General features: G+C 33.0%; 1 protein-coding gene across 1 annotated transcript; it reads left to right on the top strand.

The window, feature by feature from the left end:
• Positions 1–3,627: 3,627 nt before the first annotated feature.
• On the top strand, positions 3,628–6,689 carry LOC134844054 (procathepsin L-like; the record flags this gene model as incomplete). The annotated part of the gene is given in 3 exon segments (XM_063860519.1): positions 3,628–3,788; positions 4,625–4,916; positions 5,974–6,689. Coding segments are annotated over 3 exon segments (977 nt in total), but the record flags the coding sequence as incomplete, so codon positions are not given.
• Positions 6,690–25,037: the final 18,348 nt, after the last annotated feature.

Genomic DNA, 25,037 nt, shown 5'->3' with positions numbered 1-25,037 from the left:
AGTGGAAAAATTACGCGTTCATTTAACAGCATGACCTACTTTTAAAGCGCTTTTTAATTTTTTTTGCTCGCGTTAATTCTATTTATGCGTTTTCAGCAAGTTTTAAGCCAGTTCTAGTTTTTGTGACTGTCTGCGATAAAATTTAGAAAATTTTCATAAACTGCTCGAAAAAACTTTCCTAAACCTATTTAATTATTTGATTAAGTCCAATTCCTGCATTTAGAAAAAATAAGGTTTATTGAAAATGAATTAATTGAAATTGTCAACGAGTAGCTAAATTTTTGGTCATCTATAATACAATAATGAACTTTTTCAATAAAAACTGCTTTTTAAGTTTTAATTAAAAATGGCAGTAAAGATTATTTAATTGGGATGTCGTTGTTCGAGGTTTTGGAAAAAAATAGTGCAAATTTTATGCTCGGGGTTATTTTTTGCTTCAAGCAATGACTAGTAAAACTAACAAAAAATATATGCTCGGGCATGCTTATTTGCTGATTACCAACAGTTTCAGAATGAACAAGGATAGCCGGTTATTCTGCAAGTAGCACAGAAGGCTCAGACCATCGTCTTTAATAAACAAAATGAATGTCGTTTTTTTTCGGTGTTGTGTGATTAAAAAGATCTTAAAGAAAAGCTAAAGTTTAAGAATTTTTGACATGCTTCGTAAACTACGCAAAATGGAAAAAATATATATGTTGAAAATTGACTAGAAAAACAAAAATTCAAAAATTTGATCAATTTGATTTGCAGTTTTTGAATTTTTGAAGTTTTTGATTTCAAAAAGCGCTAAAATACTCAATGAAACTAGCTTTCCTTAAATTTCATTAAAGACTGAAGCTTACAATTCGTTAAAATAAGCTATTGCAAGCCTATTTATTTGCTCGAATTAATGCGAAAAGTCAAAAATTTCAAACCAGTTTTTCTTGACACTGGGAAAACTTTTCGAAATTATTGAAGGCCGTTCGAATCACTACTGAAAGGGTTTGGGTATGAAATATCACTTAACTCTCTCCGAAGATTATTTGAGGTAGCTACTGATTTTGCAAGGAAATGAACACACCGGAATACAAAGTTCCTCCCCAATTTTTCAAGTGGTCGGAACAGTACCAGTTTTTGACGGAGTAAAATTCACTGGTATCATTGAAAAAAATCATAACGCCGAGTTCAAATAGAGAATATATACTGCTTTGTATGTTTTTTTTTGTAATTTTTGATGGGTACAAAACAGTCAATTTGGTCAATCTAAGAAAAAATTTTAATGCAAAACCTGCTGATTTCTATTATGGCGTAGCGTAGATGTTGAATTCATTCGGGACAGATTTAAGTCCAAATTGGATTATAGTAAACGATGGCAAAGGTTCAAAAATGGAAAAAACGTTCTTTCATTGCGATGCCAAACTGTGCACTGGATAGGTGCTCAATTTGGTGTCGGTATGTTCCTAAGCAGAGAAAATTTTTAAATGCGTTCGAAAATGTAAGATGATTCCACTTACAAACTTTCCGTTGATTCCGCGAACAAATACCTCTTATATGAAACTTGTCGGCACATTATTTCGAATAAAATTAGTTGCTCCGGATTCCCAAGCGTAAGTAGATTCCGCAAAGGTTTAGCAAATTCCGGAATATAACAAAAAAATTGAGAACTGTGACCCTTAATTTATCACATTTGTTTGACTTGAAAATTTTTTTATCATAATGTCACAATTCTCAAAAAAAATCACAATGTGACAGTTCTCAAAGTTTTGTCACGATGGGAGCAGTTTTGTTTTTCTCACTTTGAATTAAGTTATAGATATAGAAAATTTCCGAACAACATCGGGTGTTAAATATATTTAATCATGGAATTAACTTCTGAAGTTTATTTTTAACTCATATCATAGTATATCAATATTTTTAATAAGCAAAAATAAGTTCAATTGGCTCTTTCAACTAGTCTTTTGCTTAAAAATAATGACCAGTTTTGAGAAAAAATGTAATAAAAATGGTCGAGTTTATATAATAGAGTTTATATTAGAGTTTATCTGTGTATTAGAGTTTATCTATGTACTAGAGTTTATCTATACATTAGAGTTTATCTATGTTTCAGATTCGACCTTATGTTTATCAATTTCTGCTTTAACTCTGTTTTTCAAGACGATTTTTCCACATCGAAAAAGAAACAATGCACGAGATATTTGCATCACGAAGAACCGCTTGTTATGGCCCTGTTCAAAAGTACATGCTACTTTTGGTTATACTGCTGGGCTGAGTTACGTTGCTGCCTCACCCTTGAGCAACGAGCACGGGCTTCGAACATCCAACCTACCGACTGAGAAGCGTAGACGTAACCACTTCCCTGCTTTTTTCAGTTGCGAAATGAGTGTATTAGTACAAACCTTCTTTTTTCTAATCTAAGTCGCAAATGTTCAGGCCACTTTTGGGGCACCTTTACAGCTTTCTGATAGCATGTAATTTGACTTCGAATAGTAATAGGTTAACACAGTTGATTCATTTTTAATTCAACAAATGAACCGAAAAAATTTTTTTTTTAGAAAACAAAACAATATTGAAAATTCGATTTCATAAATTTTCTAACTCAATATATCCGGCATTTTTTTGAAATGCATAATTTATACTTAATGTGTTCTATGCTTTGCGATTTGTTACATGCAAAGTTAGTGTGAATGCCTTCAGTTCGTTATATTCCAAATTTTTACCTGCTAAAATGAGTCTATTTGTATTGGGTGCCACTTTTGCTGAATTGCATTGACAATTTTTAGCATGTGTGGCTGCTTTATTCGTGGCTAGTTTTTGTTGCTTTTTAAGATTGGGTGGCTGAGCGGTTAGTGCGTGAGCCTCAGTCTCTTGATTGCAGTAGGGAGCAGATTCGAATCTTACATGTAGCCGAGTTTTTGCTAATTTGAGGCTTATTTCTACTTTTTCTTATTTACTTTGATAGAGCTGTTTTTTGGCCGTGTTCTCGCAAGTGTTTGTGAAGCGCAGCTTCACCTCTGTGTCCATGTAGCATGTATAATTTTTGACCTTATATGGCCGTGGGGTCAAGAAGAAGTTGTCTTTCTTTCTTGACCTATTACAGAAACACTTTGAACAATTGTTTATTTTTTGCAAAACGGCGTTGGCGATACTATTTATACAATTGAAGAGAGTAGTTTTCAACTCATGATAATTGTGTAAAATTGATCTTTTCGAAATTCTTCCGTTCGAAAACAAATATTATTTATATGACCTTACTCTAAGTACGCTTTTAGGCGGAGATCAAAAATCATTCATTTATTACTCAAACTCAAAGTAAGTAGATCCCAAAACGAAATCATACTTTTGTGAGAAAAAAACTGTTCTGATTTCAAATTGTCTGATTTCAAATTGTCTTAAAAAATTCAACTTTTTTTTAAAAATAATTGAGAGAGTTTAAACTGAACTTTCTGCAATTTTTTGGGCTTGTCGGATTCACTTGTTTAATTTTTGCGCTAATTTGTTCAACAGTTGAAAAGAAATAAACCCAAACAAAAAAAAATTTCTACCATTCACGATTATGTTTTAATTTGACTTTAGCTTCAGGCGAACTGAAATTTCCTCTGAAAATTTTTTTTCGTATCTGTTTCAGAATGAATTTGTTCGTGGCTCTAGCTGTGGCGCTTCCAATGACCCTGTCGGCCGTGCCTCTTTCTCTCCAAAGGGATCCTCACGCGGAACTGTTTGATGCCTGGAAGGTCAAGTTCGAGAAAAAGTATGACTCAGGAGTAGAAGAGGTCACTCGATTCGGTATCTGGAAAGATAACATGGAAAAGGCAAATTGCTCATTTATTTTATTTATAAAACAATTTTTTTTCTAATACTGCGTGAACAATAAAAAAATTGTTTTCATCATTAGTTACTAGTTATTTCCGTAAAAAATATTTCCAAAACTCTAAACACTTAAAACTATTTCCATCAGTTTGTGCGTTTTAGACAAAAAAAGCCAATAATTAAAAATCTTCGAAAACAGTTTAGAGAATCAACCCCCCCCCCCTCACAAAACCCCCCTCATCGAAAAAAAATTACGCACTCAGATCAAAGGCGGATCTTGGATTTTCTCGAAAGGGGCGGGGGCGGATTTTCAAAAAACATTCAAAAATTTTGACGACCTTTTTTTTTAGGTCGACAAAATTGATTTTTCGAGCTCTCCCAAAGCACTGTTTTGCCCCTATTTTGGCTAAATTTTCTGCGCCGCAGACCATTTTTTGAAAAACAGTCAAAAAGCCGTTTTTGGGCACTTTTTGAAAAAATTTTACAAAAAAATCGCGTTTTTTTGGCGCGCGCTCCCCCTCAAAGTTAGTATATATTGGCGCCGAAGGCGTCTTTAGAAAAATTTCAGGGTCGGTCGGCCGAAATGGATTTCTGAAAAAGTATCAAAGGGGGGACCCTTTGGGTCGGCAGGGGGTCGAATCCCTGAGGGGGGGGGGGCGTACGCTCCCCCCCTAAATCCGCCCTGACTCAGATGTTGGGTTGTATGTCTAGCATGATGTAAGCTTCTGTTGCAGTAAAAACACAAATTCAAAGTACCACTCAACATAGAGCTAGACACCTTAGCAAGGTCATCAGCACTCACAAAAACCATTACAATAGAGTTTTTTTGAAACTTCAGGTGATGTTACATAATCTGAAGTACAACCTCGGACTCACCACTTTTACTCTGGAGATGAACTTGTTCGCCGATTTGACCTCCGAGGAGTTTGCAGCCCAGAGACTCGGAATGCGACAGATTGTCAAGACCCAGCCGGGGTTCGATTCCGAGTCCGGAGTGTTGAGCAACCCAACCAGCAAAGACTGGAGGGATGATGGTTGGGTGACTGGCGTGAAGGATCAGGGACAATGTGGAAGCTGCTGGTCTTTCTCCACCACCGGAAGCATGGAAGGACAGCACAAGAATGCCTCAGGTAAAATGAGTGGTAGGCCAAAGAGCCGAAAGGCCAACAAGCCGAAGGGCCAACAAGCCGACGGGCCAGCACACCGAAAATAAGATTATCATTCCAACAAGCCGAAAGTCAATTTTATTATGCAACATAACAACTGATTGTCACTGATGTTATGCAACTGTTACATAATTCTGAGGTAATTTGCGTTATTCTGTTGTAATTTTGGCTTCAAGATATGGTGGTTTGTTGGATATCCGCCGGTAAAATGATAGAGTTCAAACAAAAAATTTCTAGAACATTCGGGATGTTTTCTTTCATTTCTGTCAGAAAACACTTTTTATTTCAGGTAATTTGTTTGGCCTTTTTTCAAAAATTTGCCTGCGGTGCAGAAGTTTTGGTCAAATTAGGGTGTTTATAGTGATTTGGAAGACCTCAGAAAATCGATTTGGTCGACCTAAAAATAATAAAAAAGATCGACAGAGTTTTCAAAATTTTTATGAAAATCTGCCCCCCCCCCTCGAGAAATTCCTAGATCCGCGCCTGGACTCATGATTGAAAATTGAAAATACTTCAAAATAAAGGACCCTTTGAAATAAAAATTCTTGAGTTTCTGGAGCAAAAAATCTAATTCTATATGCATTTTTTGTAACAAGTCCTCTCAAATCTCTTGAAAACACACCATGCGTCATCAAACATCGTATTGCAGAAAAAATCAGATTAATTTTTTATGAAGCAGTAGAATTTCGATTAGAAAGCAGCATACTTCTACTTTGGTCGGTCTTCATGACTCAAAGCACAATTAAAAGTTCAGAAATTTTTTGATTTTCAGACAAAATAAGAGCAAAAATAGTCGAGAAAGTTTCCTTTTTTTCACTATTGGCAATATTCCAAAAATGGCACCTAAATAAAAATTTTAATTAGGCGTATGATAAGTGCAGTATTTGATAATGCCATATTCAATAAAAGTTAAAATATGCCGTTTTCAATAAAAGTTACAATATGCCATATTCAATAAAAGTTACAATATGCCGTTTTCAATACAAGATACAATTCAGTTTTTTTACTGTTCTAATTGCAGGAACACTGGTGAGTTTGAGCGAACAACAGTTGGTAGATTGCGACACTTATGACTACGGCTGCAATGGTGGACTCATGAGCAACGCAGTACTGTGGCTCTCACAGAACCAGGGCTCAATCAGCGAAGACGACTACCCATACGTCGGCTACCAGCAGTCCTGCAAAGCCAGCGGAATGACTCACGTAGCCCAAGTCTCTAGCTACTTTGACATCACGTCAGGAAGCGAGTCCAGACTTGAAGACTCAATTGCTAGCGTGGGTCCTTGTTCGATTGCAATTGACGCCAGTCATTTCAGCTTCCAGCTCTACAGCGGCGGAGTGTATTTTGAACCCAGTTGTAGTTCTTACCGACTGGATCATGGTGTGTTGGCTGTTGGTTATAACAACGAAGATGCGGACCAGAAATACTGGATTGTGAAGAACAGCTGGGGAACTTCTTGGGGAGAGCAGGGCTACATCAAGATGGCCAAAGACAAAAGCAACAACTGCGGAGTTGCCACCCAAGCCGGATACCCCGTTGTCTAAAAACAAAAAATGATAGGAAATAGAAACAAAAAGGGCTGAAACCCGCCGACTGAAAACGAATAAATAAAGTAACTGGTTTTTCAAAAATGTAATTTGTGTTGCAATAATGCTGCATTCTGTTTCACTATTTCTGCTTTAAACTCACTGTTAGTATTAGTTTTGATAACTGACTTGAATTGAACTTTAACTTCATTGTTTTTTCAAATTGAAGATGCAGAATCAACGGGTATGAGTATTTTGAATAAACATAAGGCAACGATGCGCAATAAAAACAAAACAGAAACGGATACCGAGCCACTAACTCATTTTATTTGATTATTGTTCGACTTCGAAAAAAAATGTGGAAAGTGTATGCTTTTTATTCACCTAAATTTTGGCGCTCACAATAAGCGACTTTATCAAAAAAAATTAAATTTCATCGAAGATATCGACATCCTAAATTTAGAAAAAGTGCTTCAACTCTTATAAACTTTTGTAAAGCTCTCGGGGTTTGAATATTGCCAACTTACATACGCTCTGGTCTCTGGACTAACTTTTGCGCACTGCGATTTATGATGCTAAAAACAAAGCACGAATTATCCCGCACCGAGCGCCCCCTGGATCATAATAGATTATGTGGTCATAATATCATAATATGGTCATGACAAAATAATCGATTATAATCCACTAAAAGTGGATTATAATCCTAATATTTCTATACCAATAAAATCCCTTATAATAGATTATAATCGACTATAATGAATTTTTTCGAGGAATTCTTCATGAAATTTACAATTTTATACAAAGTTATTTCATTTCCTGTTTGGTGCAGTTGCTACGCATTACGTTTCATAAAATGTTACATTTCACTATGAAGAAAAATTTTTGTCTTCTTTTTATTTTATCGCATATAACACTTCAATTTACTGTTTTTCAACGCAACCCACCCACCCCCCGTTCATTCCCTCTCAGTTTACCTACCAACCCCCCAATTCACCCCCACCGCTTTAGTTGGGGAAGGTAAAAAAAAGCTTCAGGGGGCGAGGGGAATTTCTCCCAATATTTGCAAAATTTTGCAAAAATTATGGAATTTCGTTCTAAAATTGTAATGGATAATAATCAATTGTAATGGGTTTTTATTTCAAAAAAAATCTATTAAATTGGATTATCTTGGCAAAAATAATGGATTATAGTCAATTAATTTAATCGGCAATATAATCAATTTGGCGATGGCAATATAATCAATTTCCAGGTCTGAATTTTACATATGTAATGGCTTATGATGGATTATTTTTGTAGCGTGAATCGATTATAACCGATTAGAATCTATGAGTTCTCGGTGCGGGATCCCACACTGCAAAATCGTTCTAAAACTGAGACAAGCAAATGGTTCTATTAATTTCAAATGACTCCAACTTTTGAACCTGCTATTGTGCAAAATTTAATTGGCAGACGGAGCATAAGGGTTTCAAAACACCAAATTTCTAGCTCGGAAAAATTACAGCGCGATAATGCGGAAAATTTAATTGTTTTTGATACTATCTTTTGCTAACTAAATTTTTTTTTCGTTTTTGATTTTGAAGTATCACAGACAGTTGAAAATGTCCTCTTAACTAGTTTCGCCATGGTTACCATATCGAGCAGACGAGCAAATATCGCAAAAGACTATTGGCAGTCTTAGTTGTTGCAGAATAACTTTTGATCTTTGCTAAATCAGTTCTCCAGAATGTTGAGAAATTAAAATAAACAAAAACAAGTTTACTCAATGATTTGCACAGTTATTAGGTTAACTTTCTCAGCAATTTTTTAGAACTGTTTTGAACCTAGAGTCGACGTTTCAATGAACGCCAAAAAAAAAATATTGTTGAAAAATCCTGAATCACATGAACAGTAATAAATCTCTCCAGACAAGCATTTTAATTTGAGTTTTCTAGGGTTTCTCCGCTTGTCATAAGTTTTTCTTCCAACTCAATTTCAGCACTTTTGTTTGCAGCTAATTGCAGTTTAATCCGCTTGATCCAATTTTCAACTGTATCTACATTTTTCTGACTTTTCGCAGTTCTTACTCAAGTCGCTAGAATTTGCGGTCCTCTAGTCGGCTTAAGTACCACAGATCTTCATGACTAAAAAAACTTGAAGCAAACCAATTATTAAGATATAGAAATGTGACAGACGGCCATGCATGCAAAAAATGTTGGAAGTTAGAAACGAAATTTCGAATGCACTTGTTCTGTTAAACTTGGGCTGAAAAACTATGCAGTTTGAAAATTTATGCTGTTTGAGTCATTTGATCCTTAAACTTTGTACGATCAAGATTTAAAAAAAGTTTGATCAACCTAAAGTAGTCGATCTTAATTTGGAGGAAACGAGATTGAGAAGTCAGACTGGTAGCCATTGGCGACGAAAAAAAATTCATCATTTTCAAATAAACTTCTTATTGCTGAGGATCCTCTGGGAGGCTTATTCTCAATTCAATTAATGCAAAAACAACCAATACAACAACCAAAAACAACAAAGGTTTAAACTATTTTTGTCATTTGAGCTGAACAAAAGGAAAAATTAAAAAAAAATTAATTGATGCTCTTGTTTTCATTTTAAGAGTCTAAAAAATTGATTCAATCTTTTTCCTAATTTTATTATCAGAATTCAATAACTGCCATCATATAATACCGACGGACACAAGTCGAAAAAAAATTATTTGGAAAATAAGTTGACGCAATTAAGGCCGAATTCTACCCAATGTTTTCGACTCAGAAAAAATAGTCTTGAAAAACTGATAAGAGGCTACTAAAACCCATATCTAATACGCAACTACAACACATTACATTAACTATGGTGTTATTGAAAAGATTACGTTTTCAGTTTTGTTTATTCTGTGAAAAAAGTTCTCTACGGAAAAAAACTCTAGTACCCGATTGTAAGACCCTTGCGATTAGCAAGATTCTTACAATCGGGTACTAGAGTTTTTTTTCCGTGAAGAACTTTTTTTCACAGACTGAACAAAATTGAAATCGTAATCTTTTCAATAACACCATAGTTAGTGTAGTGTGTTGTAGTTGCGTATTAGATATGGGTTAACATTTTAAAAATTGTTAACTTAATTAACAGTTTAAAACAATAGGAACAGATCTTTTTGATACTGCACTACCATTTTTGATTTATTCTATTAGAATGCACTGACAAGAACAATATAAAAATCGCTAGTGGCGACGCCACTTTTATTCAAAATTTATATCAAATATCAACCTTTGTGCAATAATGGCCTTACATTATCGTATCTTTATTCATCATGTCCTGAACACATTTTTAGCCTTTGTTTTTTACTCATTTTCCGCTCTGATGAGGCAGATGTGCTTAAAAGTTGAGCCTTAAAGGATAGATGAAAGGTAATTTTGCTCACGAAAAACTATTTCTACGGATTAAGGAAAAAGGTTCTTAACGGATAATAGCGTGTTTTAGGTTTTTAGATACCTTTATATAAGGTTGCTAACCCAATTTAGGCAAAAATAGGCAGCATTTTGATATTGACCCAGAAACAGTAATTTTCATATAAATTGATGCCCTCTAATCACAATTGAAATGGCTACGAACATAGCGACGTTTAAGAGTACGTTCGTTAGTGTTCTTGGCATTGATTCAATGGCCATAGGACCTAACTCCGCCTCGTCGCGCGTAGCAGTTTTTATAAAAAGAACAATGGACCAAACATCTTTATCTAGGATAAGAAAATTCCAAGGGTTTTGAGGATGACGGCTTTTCCATTCTCCTTTCTGTTTGTGAGGTAATCGTCAAATAGTTCTAGGAAACAACCCACCACCCAAATTTCACAAATTTTTCTGGGATGTGCATAATGAATATTTTATCAAATGCCGCAAAAAGACTATAGAAAGCACTATTTTCGATTTTTGATTGATTGAGACGTGAAATGCCTCATATCCTTTTTTTTTAAATCAGAAACGACATTTTTTGTTTAACATGAGCGATTCTGACAAATTCCTATTGAATTTTGATAAGCAGTTTAGCAAAGTTCTGTATATATCTATATCTTGATAGATGCATTTTTCATTGACTGTACTCATAGACAATGATGGTAATTGGCAGCTAGTTTCCAACCTTTCATTCGTCACCTTTTTTGGTGATCATCTGCTTAATTCTAAATGTCTGAGTTTTTTTCTAACTCTCTTGATGACTTTAAGAACGCTCGGTGGGGTTAACGACATTCCGTTAGTTGACTTTTAGAAAAAAAGATTGGGAGTCTTTCTGCAACCTGAAGTTTTGTCGTATCAAAATTAGCTAGAAATTTATCTATGCATATTTTGAAGACACTAAAGTTTTTCACAATAGGATTTTTGCTCTTGCTGTCGATGATTTTAAACTTAATTTTAGGTGAAAAAAAAATTAATTATTCAAAGAGAAAATTTAATTGATCATCAACTGCAGAATTGATCTGACTTCCATGAGTCAAGGTCCTAGGTAAAGACTCTGAATTGTCCGAACTGTCAATACTGATGCTCTAATATTAACGTTTAAAAGTTGATTCATGTGTTTCGCAAATTTTTTGTCATCAATTACTGTTAAAATTTTCGATTAGTCATCAATTCTTATTTGTTTTTGCTTGCAAAAGTTTCTATGTTTTTGATAATGTTTTTAATTTTCCGAGATTTTTGAAGATTTCTATTCATTTTGTAATTTTTGTTAAAACAAAGTCGGTGAAAAGTTATTGAAACTTTAATATCTCAATTATGTTTTTTAATGAATGCATTGTACACTAATTGATATCACTGGAAAAAATGGGCTATAAAAAGGGCTTTAGAACTAAAACACTGTGAACCCATCCATGTTATACGATTTGAAAGTATTAATCCATATTTGGTAGGCAAAACACTAACGTTAACAGCTTATAGAAAAAAATCTGAACAACACCATTTCGGTGCAATTAAGATAAATCGAAGTTACTTAGTGGATGACATTGAAAACATAAAAGCAAACTTCCTTGAATCAAAATTTGGAAGTGAATTTTTTGAAAAATTGCATTTCTCAGTTAAATTTCTATTTTTTTTTAGAAGTTGCATATACTGGCTCTGATAGATACACTAACGGAGAATTTTAAACCCATTTTCAAGTTTTTACTCTCTTAAAACTTAACTTCAAGAACCTTTTTGGGCAAAATGAACAAAGACTTTTTAGATAATGCTTACATCGACCAACAGCAAATGATCTGAAGTACGCTAGCTGAATTTCTCATGTTTTCTATTAAAGCAAAAAATCATTTTCAAACGGGTTTGACATCGCCGTTTTTCACCATTTGCTTTATATTGATTCCAGCAGTGAGAAGTTATGGAAGCAACAGAGTGTAGGAAAATTGTCATACTGAACAAAGCAAGTTTTTTATTTGAGGAATTGTTCCTCATCGCTTGACCACTTTTTCTGATCAGCTAGTTAAACAAACTGTTTCTTTCCATATGAAAACTTTCAATGGTAAGGAAAACTGAGTTTCCAAGGTTGGGAATCATCTGATAAGTGCTTCAAATCCAAAATTTAGACTTTAGTGAGGGTAGTTCAGATCATTTCTCGTAGGCCGACCTGGAAATTTTGTTAAAGCTTAAAGCAAACCTTGTCCAAAATGGAGCCTGGTGACTTTAAATCGCTTTTTGGATCTTACAAAACTAATTTAAAAAATATTATTTAATTTTCATCTTCGCTCGTCTTTAGTTAAGTATAACGAAATTATGTAAGAAATTGTTTGGTCAAAACATTTTAAGTGTATCTTGGAAACATGTTTGTCACTGGATTGTTTTAAATATATTGTAAAAATGTTCAAATCCTAATGATGCACAAATTGTAAGGAAATGTTTGAATTACTTTTTAAATTTCTTATCATAACAAAACTAATTTTAATTCTATGCAACTACTGGTCTTCGTAAATTTTTTTTCTAATCTTTTGACTATTCAGTTTTCCAATAAAAAACACTGGGCGACATTGAAAACTCATCATCAACAAAATCACAAACCCCTTCTTCGAATTAAAAAAATTGTCGGAGAGACAATTAAACTTTATTAAATAACGCTTTTGAAGCAAATTAATTTTTTTTTCTACAAATTAGACACGTTTAACTTTTTTCTTTTTTTTCATTTTTCTTGAAACCTTAAGAAAAACTTAGAATAAACAAAAAAATCCAGTTTTCATCAGAAAAAAAAAGATATACCAATTAATTTTCCTCCATTTTTTTGGGTTCAATAGCTTTGGAACAGCAAGAAAACTTTGCTAGAATCAGCTGTTTTTGATCATTTCAAGCGTTTTGAAGATGAGACTTTCAGAGGGGATAGCTCAAATCATTTGCCGTCGGTCGAGGTAAGCACACTGTTTGCATTCTATTTCATTGTTACCTTTTTCTAAAATGGTCCTCAAAATTAGTTATTTTAAGAGTAAAAACCTGAAACTGTTCATAATTTTGTCCACCAGTGTATCTATCTGCACAAAACGTTTTTTTTTAACTAATTGTTTTTTCGTCAAAAACTGATGCTAGAATAATGAAGAAAAATGAAAAAAATTATCGTGTGTACCCTTAGAACCACCTGTGTGTAAAGACCTTTTTGGACATTCCTTTCTCGAAAGTTGAATACAATTTTTAGGGTCGGCCGACAAAAAATTAGCTGAACTACTCTCTTTAAAATCTCAGTTTTTGACTGGAAGCACTAAGCAAAGTAGTGCACACCTTAAAAAGCTGGTTTTAAAGTTTGTAATAGATTGTTTATGAGATTGAACAGTTTTTGTAATTAATTGATGAGAAAAACTGAACACGCGTTTTGAAAAAAAAATTGAGAATTTTGCTCTGTTAAATGTGACAGAATTTTCCCAGTCTTTGTTGCTTTTTTTAGTTTTGCATCAAAGTAAAGCAAATGGTGAAAACTGACGTTTTCACACCCATTTTAATCAGCTACATCACAACTATAAAAAGGTGTTTTCATTAAACATAACATTAAAATTCTGGTGACTTTGGGTTTGTCATTGTGTGATCTTTTTTAATTGTTTGTAAAAAGCATTTCTTGACATTTCTCTTTTTAATTTTTCAGGCACATATCAAAATTAAGACAAAATTTGCTAAATCTGGGTTAGCAACCCCATTAAAATTTTCTAAAAACCTACAGATGGCCACTGTTAAAAACCGGGTTTCATACGTCCCGTAAAGGTTAGTTTTTGTTGAACAGAACTTTATTTCATCCCGTCTGGATCACCCAAGTCGAGATTTTTCACCTAATTTGAAGCAAACTTTGAGCGGTTTCGGCGTTTTTTTTTAGACAATTGCGCACAAAATCTTGCTTCAAAATGAGCGGTTTGAGCGGTTTTTGAACGGTTTATCTAACAAAACCGCTAAAAAACCGTTCAAGATTTGAACGGTTTTGAGCGGTTTATCTAAAAAAAAGTAGACTCAGAAAACTGTAAAAAAACTCTAGGATAAGCGTTTTTTCATATATGGAAATTGTAGGATAAACATTTTTTATATATGAAAATTGTAGGATAAACAATTTTTCATAATTGGAAATTGTAGGTTAAACATTTTTTTATATATGGAAGTTGTAAGATAAGCATTTTATTATCAAAGGAGATTGTAAGACAAGCATTTTTTTATATATGAAAATTGTACGATAAGCATTTTTTCATATATGGAAATTGTATGATAAACAACATGATATACATTGTATTGTATAAACGTAGTTATTTTTCATCACCAGAATGTTGTATTTGGTTAAAATAGCCGGATTGAATCTTTTTTCAATGGTTTTTTTAAATTGTATGAAAATTGTATGAGTAGCATTTTTCCATACATTTGATGCAGGCAATTGTATGATAAGCTTTTTCGGCATGGGGAAATGTAAGATAAGCTTTTTTGGTTTATTGAGTCAGCCCGAGGTCACATTACCTTTCCAGGCCTTTTTGTTGGTTTTAATCGGTTTTCTTTATAAGACCGCTCAAAAACCGCTTAAAAACCGCTCAAATGTTGCTTGAGAAACCGTTCAAAAATCACCGCAAGAAATGAGAGGTTTTTGAGCGGTTTTTTTAGCAAGATTTGAGCGGTGTGAGCGGTTTTTCCAAAAAAAACCGCTCAAACCACCCAAACCGCTCAAATCTTGCTGAAAAACCGCTCAAACCGCTCATATCTTGAGCGGTTTTTGAGCGAGATCTCGACCCGGGCAACTATTAAACACAACTACCTTATCAGAGCTATTGATTTAAGAGTTTCGAAAGGATCAAAATATTTTTCTTATGTTCGTAGAAACGTCAACTACATAAAACAAATCATGTCCTGTACAAATTACTTTTAATATCAGTGTTTTTTTGTGATCTGACTTGACAATGCTTGCAATTCTGCAGAAAATTTTAAAATGAGTTACTGGAATTTATTCTGAATATTCTGAACAAATAACCATACTGACAGTCTTACCTTTTGCGATATTTTCTCGATTATGCGATATAGTCATTATGTCGAAACTAGTTTAGGAGGACACTTTCAGCTGTTTGATACTTGAAAATCAAAAACGAAATAAAAAGAAAAGAATTTGAGCGAAAGACAAGAGCAGAAATAAGTTGATCTGAAATAGTTTTCTTAGTTTTTGGTGAGTCAATCGACTACACTAGTGGACAAAATTAGATTGCAAATTTAGGATTTTACTCTGTAAAATTCCTGTTTTCAATTAAAATTTTTGACAAAATTTCCTTCGAAATTCAGTAAACTTTTTACATTGAGGGAGAGCAAATGATCAGAGCTACAATTTGTGAAAGCATTAATATTTGGTTTCAATGACTTACCATTGTAATCCGGATCTGAAAAGGCTAATTTTCCTCATCTGCATTAAGTTTTGCATCGTAGTGAAATCTTTCTTGAATAAGCGGAATAAAAAAATTGTTCAAGCATCGTGAAACATTCTCAGCGAGAAAATGGAAACAATCAGTGGGTAAATTGTTACTTATTTGTTACTCAGACCTTTGTTACTTATTCACGCGAAGTAAAAATCTTGCAGATGAGGAAAACTGGCTTTTTCAGACGCAGATTACCTTGGTAAGTCACTGAAACCAAATATTGATACCTTCAAAGATTGTAGCTCTGCTCATTTGCTCTTGATAATCTACCTTGAAACTGAATTTTGAAACCGAATACCAAGCTGGATTTTGAAATTTTTTATTGAAAACAGGCATTTTACAGAGTAATTGTGCTTAACTTTAATCACTAGTGTAGAATAGAAAACACATTTCTTAAAAAAATTGGAATGATTTGAAAAATAAGTGGAAGTTTTTCAATGAGCTTTGCTGGACAACAAATATGCATAACACACTTTAAGAAAAAAATCACGCGAGAGTTATCTTTCAACACTTGGGCTCCGAGCATCTATAATTTTGGATTCTATAAAATTTTCCGTGAAATGTGTTCATTTAAAAAACCGAAAAGCGACATAACAAAAAACCCGCTTTTCTCTTCATCCCGCTTCTTCTTCAAAACTCTGAAAATCTGTTTCCGCTCAGTAACTTTTTCAGAACTAGAATTCTAGTTATTTTAATACCTCAAACTCTTGAAATTGATGAGTTCAACTAAATTTTGGACAAAATCTTGTAAAAATGTTTGATTCAATTGAAATTAGTGGAACCAACTAGTCTCAATTCGGGTTAGAGCAATTTTGTGGTGCGGGTTAACTCGCGGTACGTTTTCAGCAACAAAAATAACAAATTTAAATTGCGCAATTTTAAGTCCAGAGTCTACAGCATAGCCAAATAGCAAATTTCAACCCTCAAAGATAAAGAAAAAAAATTTTAAAAAAACGGTTTTTCTATATTCAAGGAGGCAATATCTTCAATTTGGCCCTACAAGTTTTTGATAAAAACTCTTAACTCATTCGAAGAAAATTGATTGAATACAAAAAAAATAAATTTTCCTTTTTTCTTCAAAAATTGAAGAACAGTTTTGCGCGCATTTTTTCGAATTAGAATTTTTTTTTTGAACTCTCAAACCTCATAAAAAGTTAATAAAATCTCTTATAATCCTTATTAATCTTATATAATCCCAATTAGAAAACCTCCAATGTTGAAAACCTCGAATGCCACTAAACTGGTTGGTTGTTTTCGAACAAAGAATGTTACTAAAGAGTACTCGATTCTCATTGTTTGATTTTTCTTAAGCAACCGAAAATAAATGTAATTTCAATCTGGTTTTCTTCTACATTAAAAGAAATCGTTCTATAGTTTGCATAGATAAGTAATTTTTTTTCAATTATTATCAAAAACTCAAAGTACGTATAAAAGTTTTGTAGCTACCAGTTTTTTCAGAATTAACTTTGGTACAAGCTAAATGTCCCACTCTTTTTTCAGATGCCGGCACTCAACAGGAAAGAGAAAGTGAAATCCGAGGACTGCAGTAAGATATATGTTTGTCAACATGCTGCACGACATCGCAAAAATTGTGTTTATGGATTTATTTCTTGCCCTTAATGTAGTTTTTTTAATAAATTTTTCAAAGCAAATCTCTAGAAAACTTTTCTCGACCCGATCATTCAAGGTTTTGAATTTTGAAAATCTTTGAAGAAACGAAGCAAAAAAGAATTTTGCTGGGGAGTGTTTACAATGTTGGGAGTCTGATAGAGAATAAAAAAGTACCAGAAATTTTATTAGAAAAGTTAAAAATTATTTCTTGTCAGTTGAAGCTCAGCAGTAAGCTTAAAGCTTTGATACTCAAGACTTGGTTCAAAATAAAACTCTTTGGTTGAGTAAGTTAACCTCTAAGAAAATGTGGAAAAGTATGAGTTTACATCTATTTCAATAAAAAAGAAATCACTCGGAATCTTTCTTTGTTCTTGTAGAGTTACTCGAGAAAATTCAAGTGTTTTTTACTTGACGTTTTTTTTTAGTTAAGGATTACGTTTCATCCAAAAATATATCTAGAACATCTGCTGAGTTCTGATTGAATGACCGTTTTTCTGCAAAAAGACTAGATTTTCTGTCATAAAAGGAAGTTTGTTTAGGCGATCACTCAAAACCATAAAAAGAAAGCTGGTTAGGCGGTGACGTGACCTTTATATAAAGAATGACATCATTACCACAACAGGAAATCTATGACGGCGATGGATTCATTGTTAGTATAAATAGCATTAATTTGTTGGAATAATTCATCAGTTCTATTTACCAATCACACACAGTCGATTGAATTTTAGTTCAAAGCTTACAGTTTATTCCTTTGCAAAAAGAGTAAAAGAAATTTGTTTCGTTTATTAAATCCCTATTAATACTTTACATTATTAAGCTTAGAACAATTGAAAATCCACAATTTAACTTTTTTTTCTAAGATAATGCCTGCGCTTATACAAAATGAGAAAACCAAATGCGAGAACTGTGGTGATGAATACGGGAGATCTGATGCTGCGAGATTTGAAAACAAAGTTGAACGAACATAAGAAGTATCCTAATTGTAAATTTCTTTCCAAGAAGAAGGAAGAGATGGGCTATCATGTTGTCAAGAAGCATGCATGTTCTAGCCCTAAGCAGTGAACAATTGGTGCATCACGTGAACAATTGGTGCATCACGTGAACAAGAAATTTTGACTTACTACTCTCTCCAACAACGTAGGAGAAAGGAACAAGCAACAAAAATAACTCAAGGGAAGCGATGTTGTAGCGGACTTGAACAAGATTGTGGTAGAAGAGGACTATGGAGAGAAACTCAAAGAGCAGTTGAGTGCTTTTCTCCGTTTTATGGTGGTAGCTGTTATTAGAAAAAATTGGGAGAAGTAAGTTTTTTAACTTCTAAATCTAAGTTAGATGCTAGAGTCATCAACGAGAAACTTGAAGAAGTCTTCAACAAGCTCGATTCTGTCGTTAAAACATGAAAACAAAACTTCGTTCGAAAAATCGTATTTGCTGTGCACTAAAGTAAACTTAACATTAATTCAGAGGAAAGTGGAAAAATTATATATTATGAAGCAATATACCCAAGAACGTCAAATTACAAACTGGAGATTCAAGTTCATCATTTGAGTTAAAATTAGTCCTGATCTACTGAATAATATACCAATTTAATGTGCAGACTCTGCCTCACCCGAGTTTTTACTTCGAAATGGACCAGTGAACTGTCCTTTCTTCAACAAAGGCAAGGAACCATACAAAGATCATTTATGCCTTTTCAGCGACATAACCATGTGTATGAACGGACACAAAGATCTCAACTCTCACACCTCTAGATACTCACAGAATTCTTAACAAAGTCTGGATATTAAAGTATAAATTTTATTGGAGTTTCTGTTGAAGACTGGCCTGTTATCGAGGATTGAGGTTAGTTTGTTTGACTGGATGTAGGTGTTGATTGGAGGTTTTGGGGTAGGTTAGTAGGCGGCGAGTCTTTTTTTCGGGATTGGGTCAGCAATTTTGATTTTCATTTTTTCACTTGATTTATTAAAGTTTATTTTCCTGGTAGTATTCTTCACCAAAGATTACTAATAGAACAATTGCCAGTATAAGACCAATAATTGCTTTCTTAATACAATTTTAAGCAGTCAGCATTAGGGAAGATTTTAAGGTTAGAAAAAAGAAAAGTTTTAAAATATCTTTTTGTTTAGCAAATTTCGTATCATTTAGGAAAAATATATTTAGTGTCGTACATGATTAGGTAGTTGATGGTTAGCAAAAAAGAAAGAAAAAGTTCTAGAATGTTATTTAAAGAGAAGATACAAATATTAAGGCTTGGGAAATTTGATAGAAAATGGAAAAGACTTGTTTGAAGAATTTGTGGAACTGAGTTTAGAGTTAGCATTCACAAAGGAATTTGCTTGTCGAATTATTTTTAATTTCTTTAAAATTATATCGAGTGGGGTCAAACTGTGTATCAATTTTTGACAAGTGGGTTAGTAATGAAGAGGTTTGGGTGAATGGAAGTCTGGAGTTTTATGTATTAAATTTCTGATTCTTGTTTTTATGTATTGGATGATTAGGGGTTTTTGGGAGGTTGGTTAGCTTCGGTTATTACTTATGTAGTTGCATTTGATTATATGCACTATTCATGTCTGCAGTTGTATATTAATGTTCGTTTAATTTTGTGAGTATTACTTGAAATGGTTCTATGAGCAAATTAAAAATGGCTTCATCAATTAGGTACTTTTTGTTTAAGGGGATTATTCTAAGGGGTTTGTCTCCTGCGAGAATAATTACTGGGTTGATAAAGGTGTTTCTTTAAGTTGTTGTGTTTTCTGACTGGTGAAATAAGTTCTTTTTGACAGGGATGGCTCAAAGTCTGTTTATTTTATCTTGTAATTGTAATGGAACTTTGCTTGCGCGTTGATTCTTAATAACTGATAATTCTTATTGATCGATTTGATTATGTTGAAAATTCAACATTGTTAAAGTCTGTTTTTGTTCCCTTGTGAATTTCGAAGTTTTAGATGCGAGTTTTGAATACGCGATGCGAGTCTTTGCGAAGTAATCTGTGTTTCGTTTTGACTCATTTGTAATGTTGATAATAGATGACTCTTCTTCGAGAGTTGTTGATTGGCAAATATCTAATTGTTTTGATTTAAAAAATTATTGCTTACTCTGTTTGCTTTTTCGTAGTTAGGATACAAATTCGCCTTTGCTAAGGAAAATGTGATTTTGTATGGAGAATTGTTGCGTAAATGTAAGTTAATAATGTCTGTTTTTGAGTTTTTCGCGTATTTTATAGATGATACTGTTACTCTGAAGAGTTTGTGAAATTTTTGAATTCAAGGTCAGACACGTACAGTTGTTATGTATTTTGATCGTTATTAATTTGTTGAACTTGGTTGGTTGAAAAATCATATGCGTGTCAAATTGTTGTTTTTAAATGTTTTCGTTGATGGTTTTAGATAGGGTAAAAGTCAGAATAAAACGGGGGTTGTTTCTTAAGTCTCTAAAAAATGATGAAAATGTTTTAATTATTCTGGTGTTTTGTCTTTGTTTTTCATGTACTCTTTAGGAAGTTTATTGTTGGTACATGTTTTTTACAACATGTTATTCCGACTATATTGTGCTGATTATCCGTTATATGAATTTTTTTTTGAAAAGTTTTATTAAAAGTTTGTTTTGTTCCATTCGTATTTGTATGAGAGATAATTAATATTTATCACAGCTTGTTAAATTTGTGCCTTGTGCTGTGCAGTAGTATTTGTATTAATTATTTGTGTCGTGGAATAATTTAGACCGGGGAATACGAATTTTGAATTTTTTAACTTCTAAACCTAAGTTAGATGCTAGAGTCATCAACGAGAAACTTGAAGAAGTCTTCAACAAGCTCGATTCTGTCGTTAAAACATGAAAACAAAACTTCGTTCGAAAAATCGTATTTGCTGTGCACTAAAGTAAACTTAACAACAATTCAGAGGAAAGTGGAAAAATTATATATTATGAAGCAAGATACCCAAGAACGTCAAATTACAAACTGGAGATTCAAGTTCATCATTTGAGTTAAAATTAGTCCTGATCTACTGAATAATATACCAATTTAATGTGCAGACTCTGCCTCACCCGAGTTTTTACTTCGAAATGGACCAGTGAACTGTCCTTTCTTCAACAAAGGCAAGGAACCATACAAAGATCATTTATGCCTTTTCAGCGACATAACCATGTGTATGAACGGACACAAAGATCTCAACTCTCACACCTCTAGATTTTCACAGAATTCTTAACAAAGTCTGGATATTAAAGTATAAATTTTCTTGGAGTTTCTGTTGAAGACTGGCCTGTTATCGAGGATTGAGGTTAGTTTGTTTGACTGGATGTAGGTGTTGATTGGAGGTTTTGGGGTAGGTTAGTAGGCGGCGAGTCTTTTTTTCGGGAATGGGTCAGCAATTTTGATTTTCATTTTTTCACTTGATTTATTAAAGTTTATTTTCCTGGTAGTATTCTTCACCAAAGATTACTATTAGAACAATTGCCAGTATAAGACCAATAATTGCTTTCTTAATGCAATTTTAAGCAGTCAGAATTAGGGAAGATTTTAAGGTTAGAAAAAAGAAAAGTTTTAAAATATCTTTTTGTTTAGCAAATTTCGTATCATTTAGGAAAAAAATATTTAGTGTCGTACATGATTAGGTAGTTGATGGTTAGCAAAAAAGAAAAAGAAAAAGTTCTAGAATGTCATTTAAAGAGAAGATACAAATATTAAGGCTTGGGAAATTTGATAGAAAATGAAAAAGACTTGTTTGAAGAATTTGTGGAACTGAGTTTAGAGTTAGCATTCACAAAGGATTTTGCTTGTCGAATTATTTTTAATTTCTTTAAAATTATATCGAGTGGGGTCAAACTGTGTATCAATTGTTGACAAGTGGGTTAGTAATGAAGAGGTTTGGGTGAATGGAAGTCTGGAGTTTTATGTATTAAATTTCTGATTCTTGTTTTTATGTATTGGATGATTAGGGGTTTTTGGGAGGTTGGTTAGCTTCGGTTATTACTTATGTAGTTGCATTTGATTATATGCACTATTCATGTCTGCAGTTGTATATTAATGTTCGTTTAATTTTGTGAGTATTACTTGAAATGGTTCTATGAGCAAATTAAAAATGGCTTCATCAATTAGGTACTTTTTGTTTAAGGGGATTATTCTAAGGGGTTTGTCTCCTGCGAGAATAATTACTGGGTTGATAAAGGTGTTTCTTTAAGTTGTTGTGTTTTCTGACTGGTGAAATAAGTTCTTTTTGACAGGGATGGCTCAAAGTCTGTTTATTTTATCTTGTAATTGTAATGGAACTTTGCTTGCGCGTTGATTCCTAATAACTGATATTTCTTATTGATCGATTTGATTATGTTGAAAATTCAACATTGTTAAAGTCTGTTTTTGTTCCCTTGTGAATTTCGAAGTTTTAGATGCGAGTTTTGAATACGCGATGCGAGTCTTTGCGAAGTAATCCGTGTTTCGTTTTGACTCATTTGTAATGTTGATAATAGATGACTCTTCTTCGAGAGTTGTTGATTGGCAAATAGCTAATTGTTTTGATTTAAAAAAATTATTGCTTACTCTGTTTGCTTTTTCGTAGTTAGGATACAAATTCGCCTTTGCTAAGGAAAATGTGATTTTGTATGGAGAATTGTTGCGTAAATGTAAGTTAATAATGTCTGTTTTTGAGTTTTTCGCGTATTTTATAGATGATACTGTTACTCTGAAGAGTTTGTGAAATTTTTGAATTCAAGGTCAGACACGTACAGTTGTTATGTATTTTGATCGTTATTAATTTGTTGAACTTGGTTGGTTGAAAAATCATATGCGTGTCAAATTGTTGTTTTTAAATGTTTTCGTTGATGGTTTTAGATAGGGTAAAAGTCAGAATAAAACGGGGGTTGTTTCTTAAGTCTTTAAAAAATGATGAAAATGTATTAATTATTCTGGTGTTTTGTCTTTGTTTTTCATGTACTCTTTAGGAAGTTTATTGTTGGTACATGTTTTTTACAACATGTTATTCCGACTATATTGTGCTGATTATCCATTACATGAAATTTTTTTTTGAAAAGTTTTATTAAAAGTTTGTTTTGTTCCATTCGTATTTGTATGAGAGATAATTAATATTTATCACAGCTTGTTAAATTTGTGCCTTGTGCTGTGCAGTAGTATTTGTAATAATTATTTGTGTCGCGGAATAATTTAGACCGGGGAATACGAATTTTGATGTCTTTAATTGGTTGATTACGGAGGTAAGATGATTGACGCTGCAAGGATTTCGTTTTGTTTTAGCTGTTAAAACTTGTTCCCGTAATTTACGATTCCTTGTTTGTTTTTTAGCGGCTTGCAATGGAGTTTTGTGTTATATGTTTAGTGCATAATTGTACTTGGATGTGACATTTTATTTGAAAATTCAAACGTTTTGGGATAATTATTATTTTATGGTGTTTCAACAAATTGTAGTTCTGTAAAAGAGTATTGTTATGTCAGGTGACAAAGAGCATACTCTTTTGGGTAATTTGATAAGAGGTTATTTCTGTGTTGTCGTATTCCTTTTTTAAAAATTTTTTGATATGTGACGTATATGTGTTTTTCTATATTTTGGTATGGTCCATCTCTTGTAGGTTGTAAATTTTTTGTGATTCCCCTACGTATTTTAAAGTTTGGATTCTTATTTAGGTTTGAAGCGTCATGAATGTATCTGGTAGTGAACATTTCGTTTTTGGTAAGGTTTTTTTGCAGTTTTTTGATAAATTTTATTGTGTTTTGTTTTATTTTTATTTAAAATCCCTTCTGTGTGAGTATGTATGAAATGCTATTAACATTAAACTTAAGGGGTATGCAGGGTGTTTTTGTATCTGTGTGATGATATTCCAAAAAATTTGTGTTGTCATTTGTTGTGTTATTGTTAAATTTTCTGAAATCACTGAGAAATGTCTTGTTTCCTTAAACTGTTTCATCGGCGTATGCGGTTTTTGATTTGTATGTACGCCAGGACTTCATATGGCGAATAACAGGGTCGAGGTTTTAATATTTCTGCAGTAAATAAAATGTTATATTTACTGTATATGGCAAGAAGACATTTTGAATTTCTTGACTCGATAGAAGTAATTTATCTGTAAGTTAATGTAGATCAAACATCTTGTTTATAGTGTATTTTTTATCTGTGTCTAGTGGTACTGCTATATTTATGGTACCTATTAGGTCTTCTTTTTTTCTAATGGTAAGGATTGATTCGATTGCGGTTTTTGTTGATGTATTTTAATTGTGTATTTCTTTTTCTTCAATCATGATTATGGTTTCGGTTTTATATGTGTCTTTTTCTAATAAGTCCACATCGTAATGGTTGTTTTGGCAACCTAAGTAGAGTAGGAAGTTTTTCAACTTTTTTATTCGTTCAGTGTCAGAGTCATTTTGACTGCATGTTTACATTCGAGTCGTGGTGATGTTTCAATTTTAGCAAGGAAATGTTTTTTTTGTTCTGTAGTTTTTCTACGGTCGTTTTTCGTGTAATTTGTTCTTGTGGTGAATTGTGACTAAGTATGTCGGGTACTGCACGGTTTTTGCCCGCTGTCCAAACTATTTGTAGATTTGGAAATTTCTTTTTCCAAATCTATTCGAATTCGATAAACTCTATGGCTCGGATTTTATTTTTATGTGAATAGAAAAATTATTGGTTTATGATCTGTGAAAAAAAACTGTTGGATTTTTTAATCCAAGGGTTAAGAATTCGTTTTGTTTAGTTCGTTATGGCTGATGAATTCGTTATGGCTGTAAATTCTCTCATAAGGCTAGAGAGTCTAAGTTCTGCTTGTGTAAAAAGTCATGAAATTGCTGACATGGGGTTCATTTTAAATGTACCTTTATGTTATTGTAGAAGTGCTGCGCTAATTTCAAAATTGGAGGCATAGCACATAGCATAAAATGGTTGGTCTGGTTATGGAATTATTTTAGAATTTTGCTCTGTTCTAAGAGTTATTATTTCGTTGAAGCGTTTTCGATCTTCTAATGTCCATTCAAAATTATTTGTTGTCGGAGAATATTATAAAATGCTCCGAGAAATAATTGCGTTTTGTAAATGATCTTAATTGAGATGTTTAGCATTCCAAGGAATTTTTCTATTTTTTTTGTTCCATAT

This window comes from Symsagittifera roscoffensis, chromosome 4 (assembly GCF_963678635.1).
Source record: "Symsagittifera roscoffensis chromosome 4, txSymRosc1.1, whole genome shotgun sequence".
NCBI lineage: Eukaryota > Metazoa > Xenacoelomorpha > Acoela > Convolutidae > Symsagittifera > Symsagittifera roscoffensis.
This window is presented reverse-complemented; position numbering and strand designations above follow the sequence as displayed.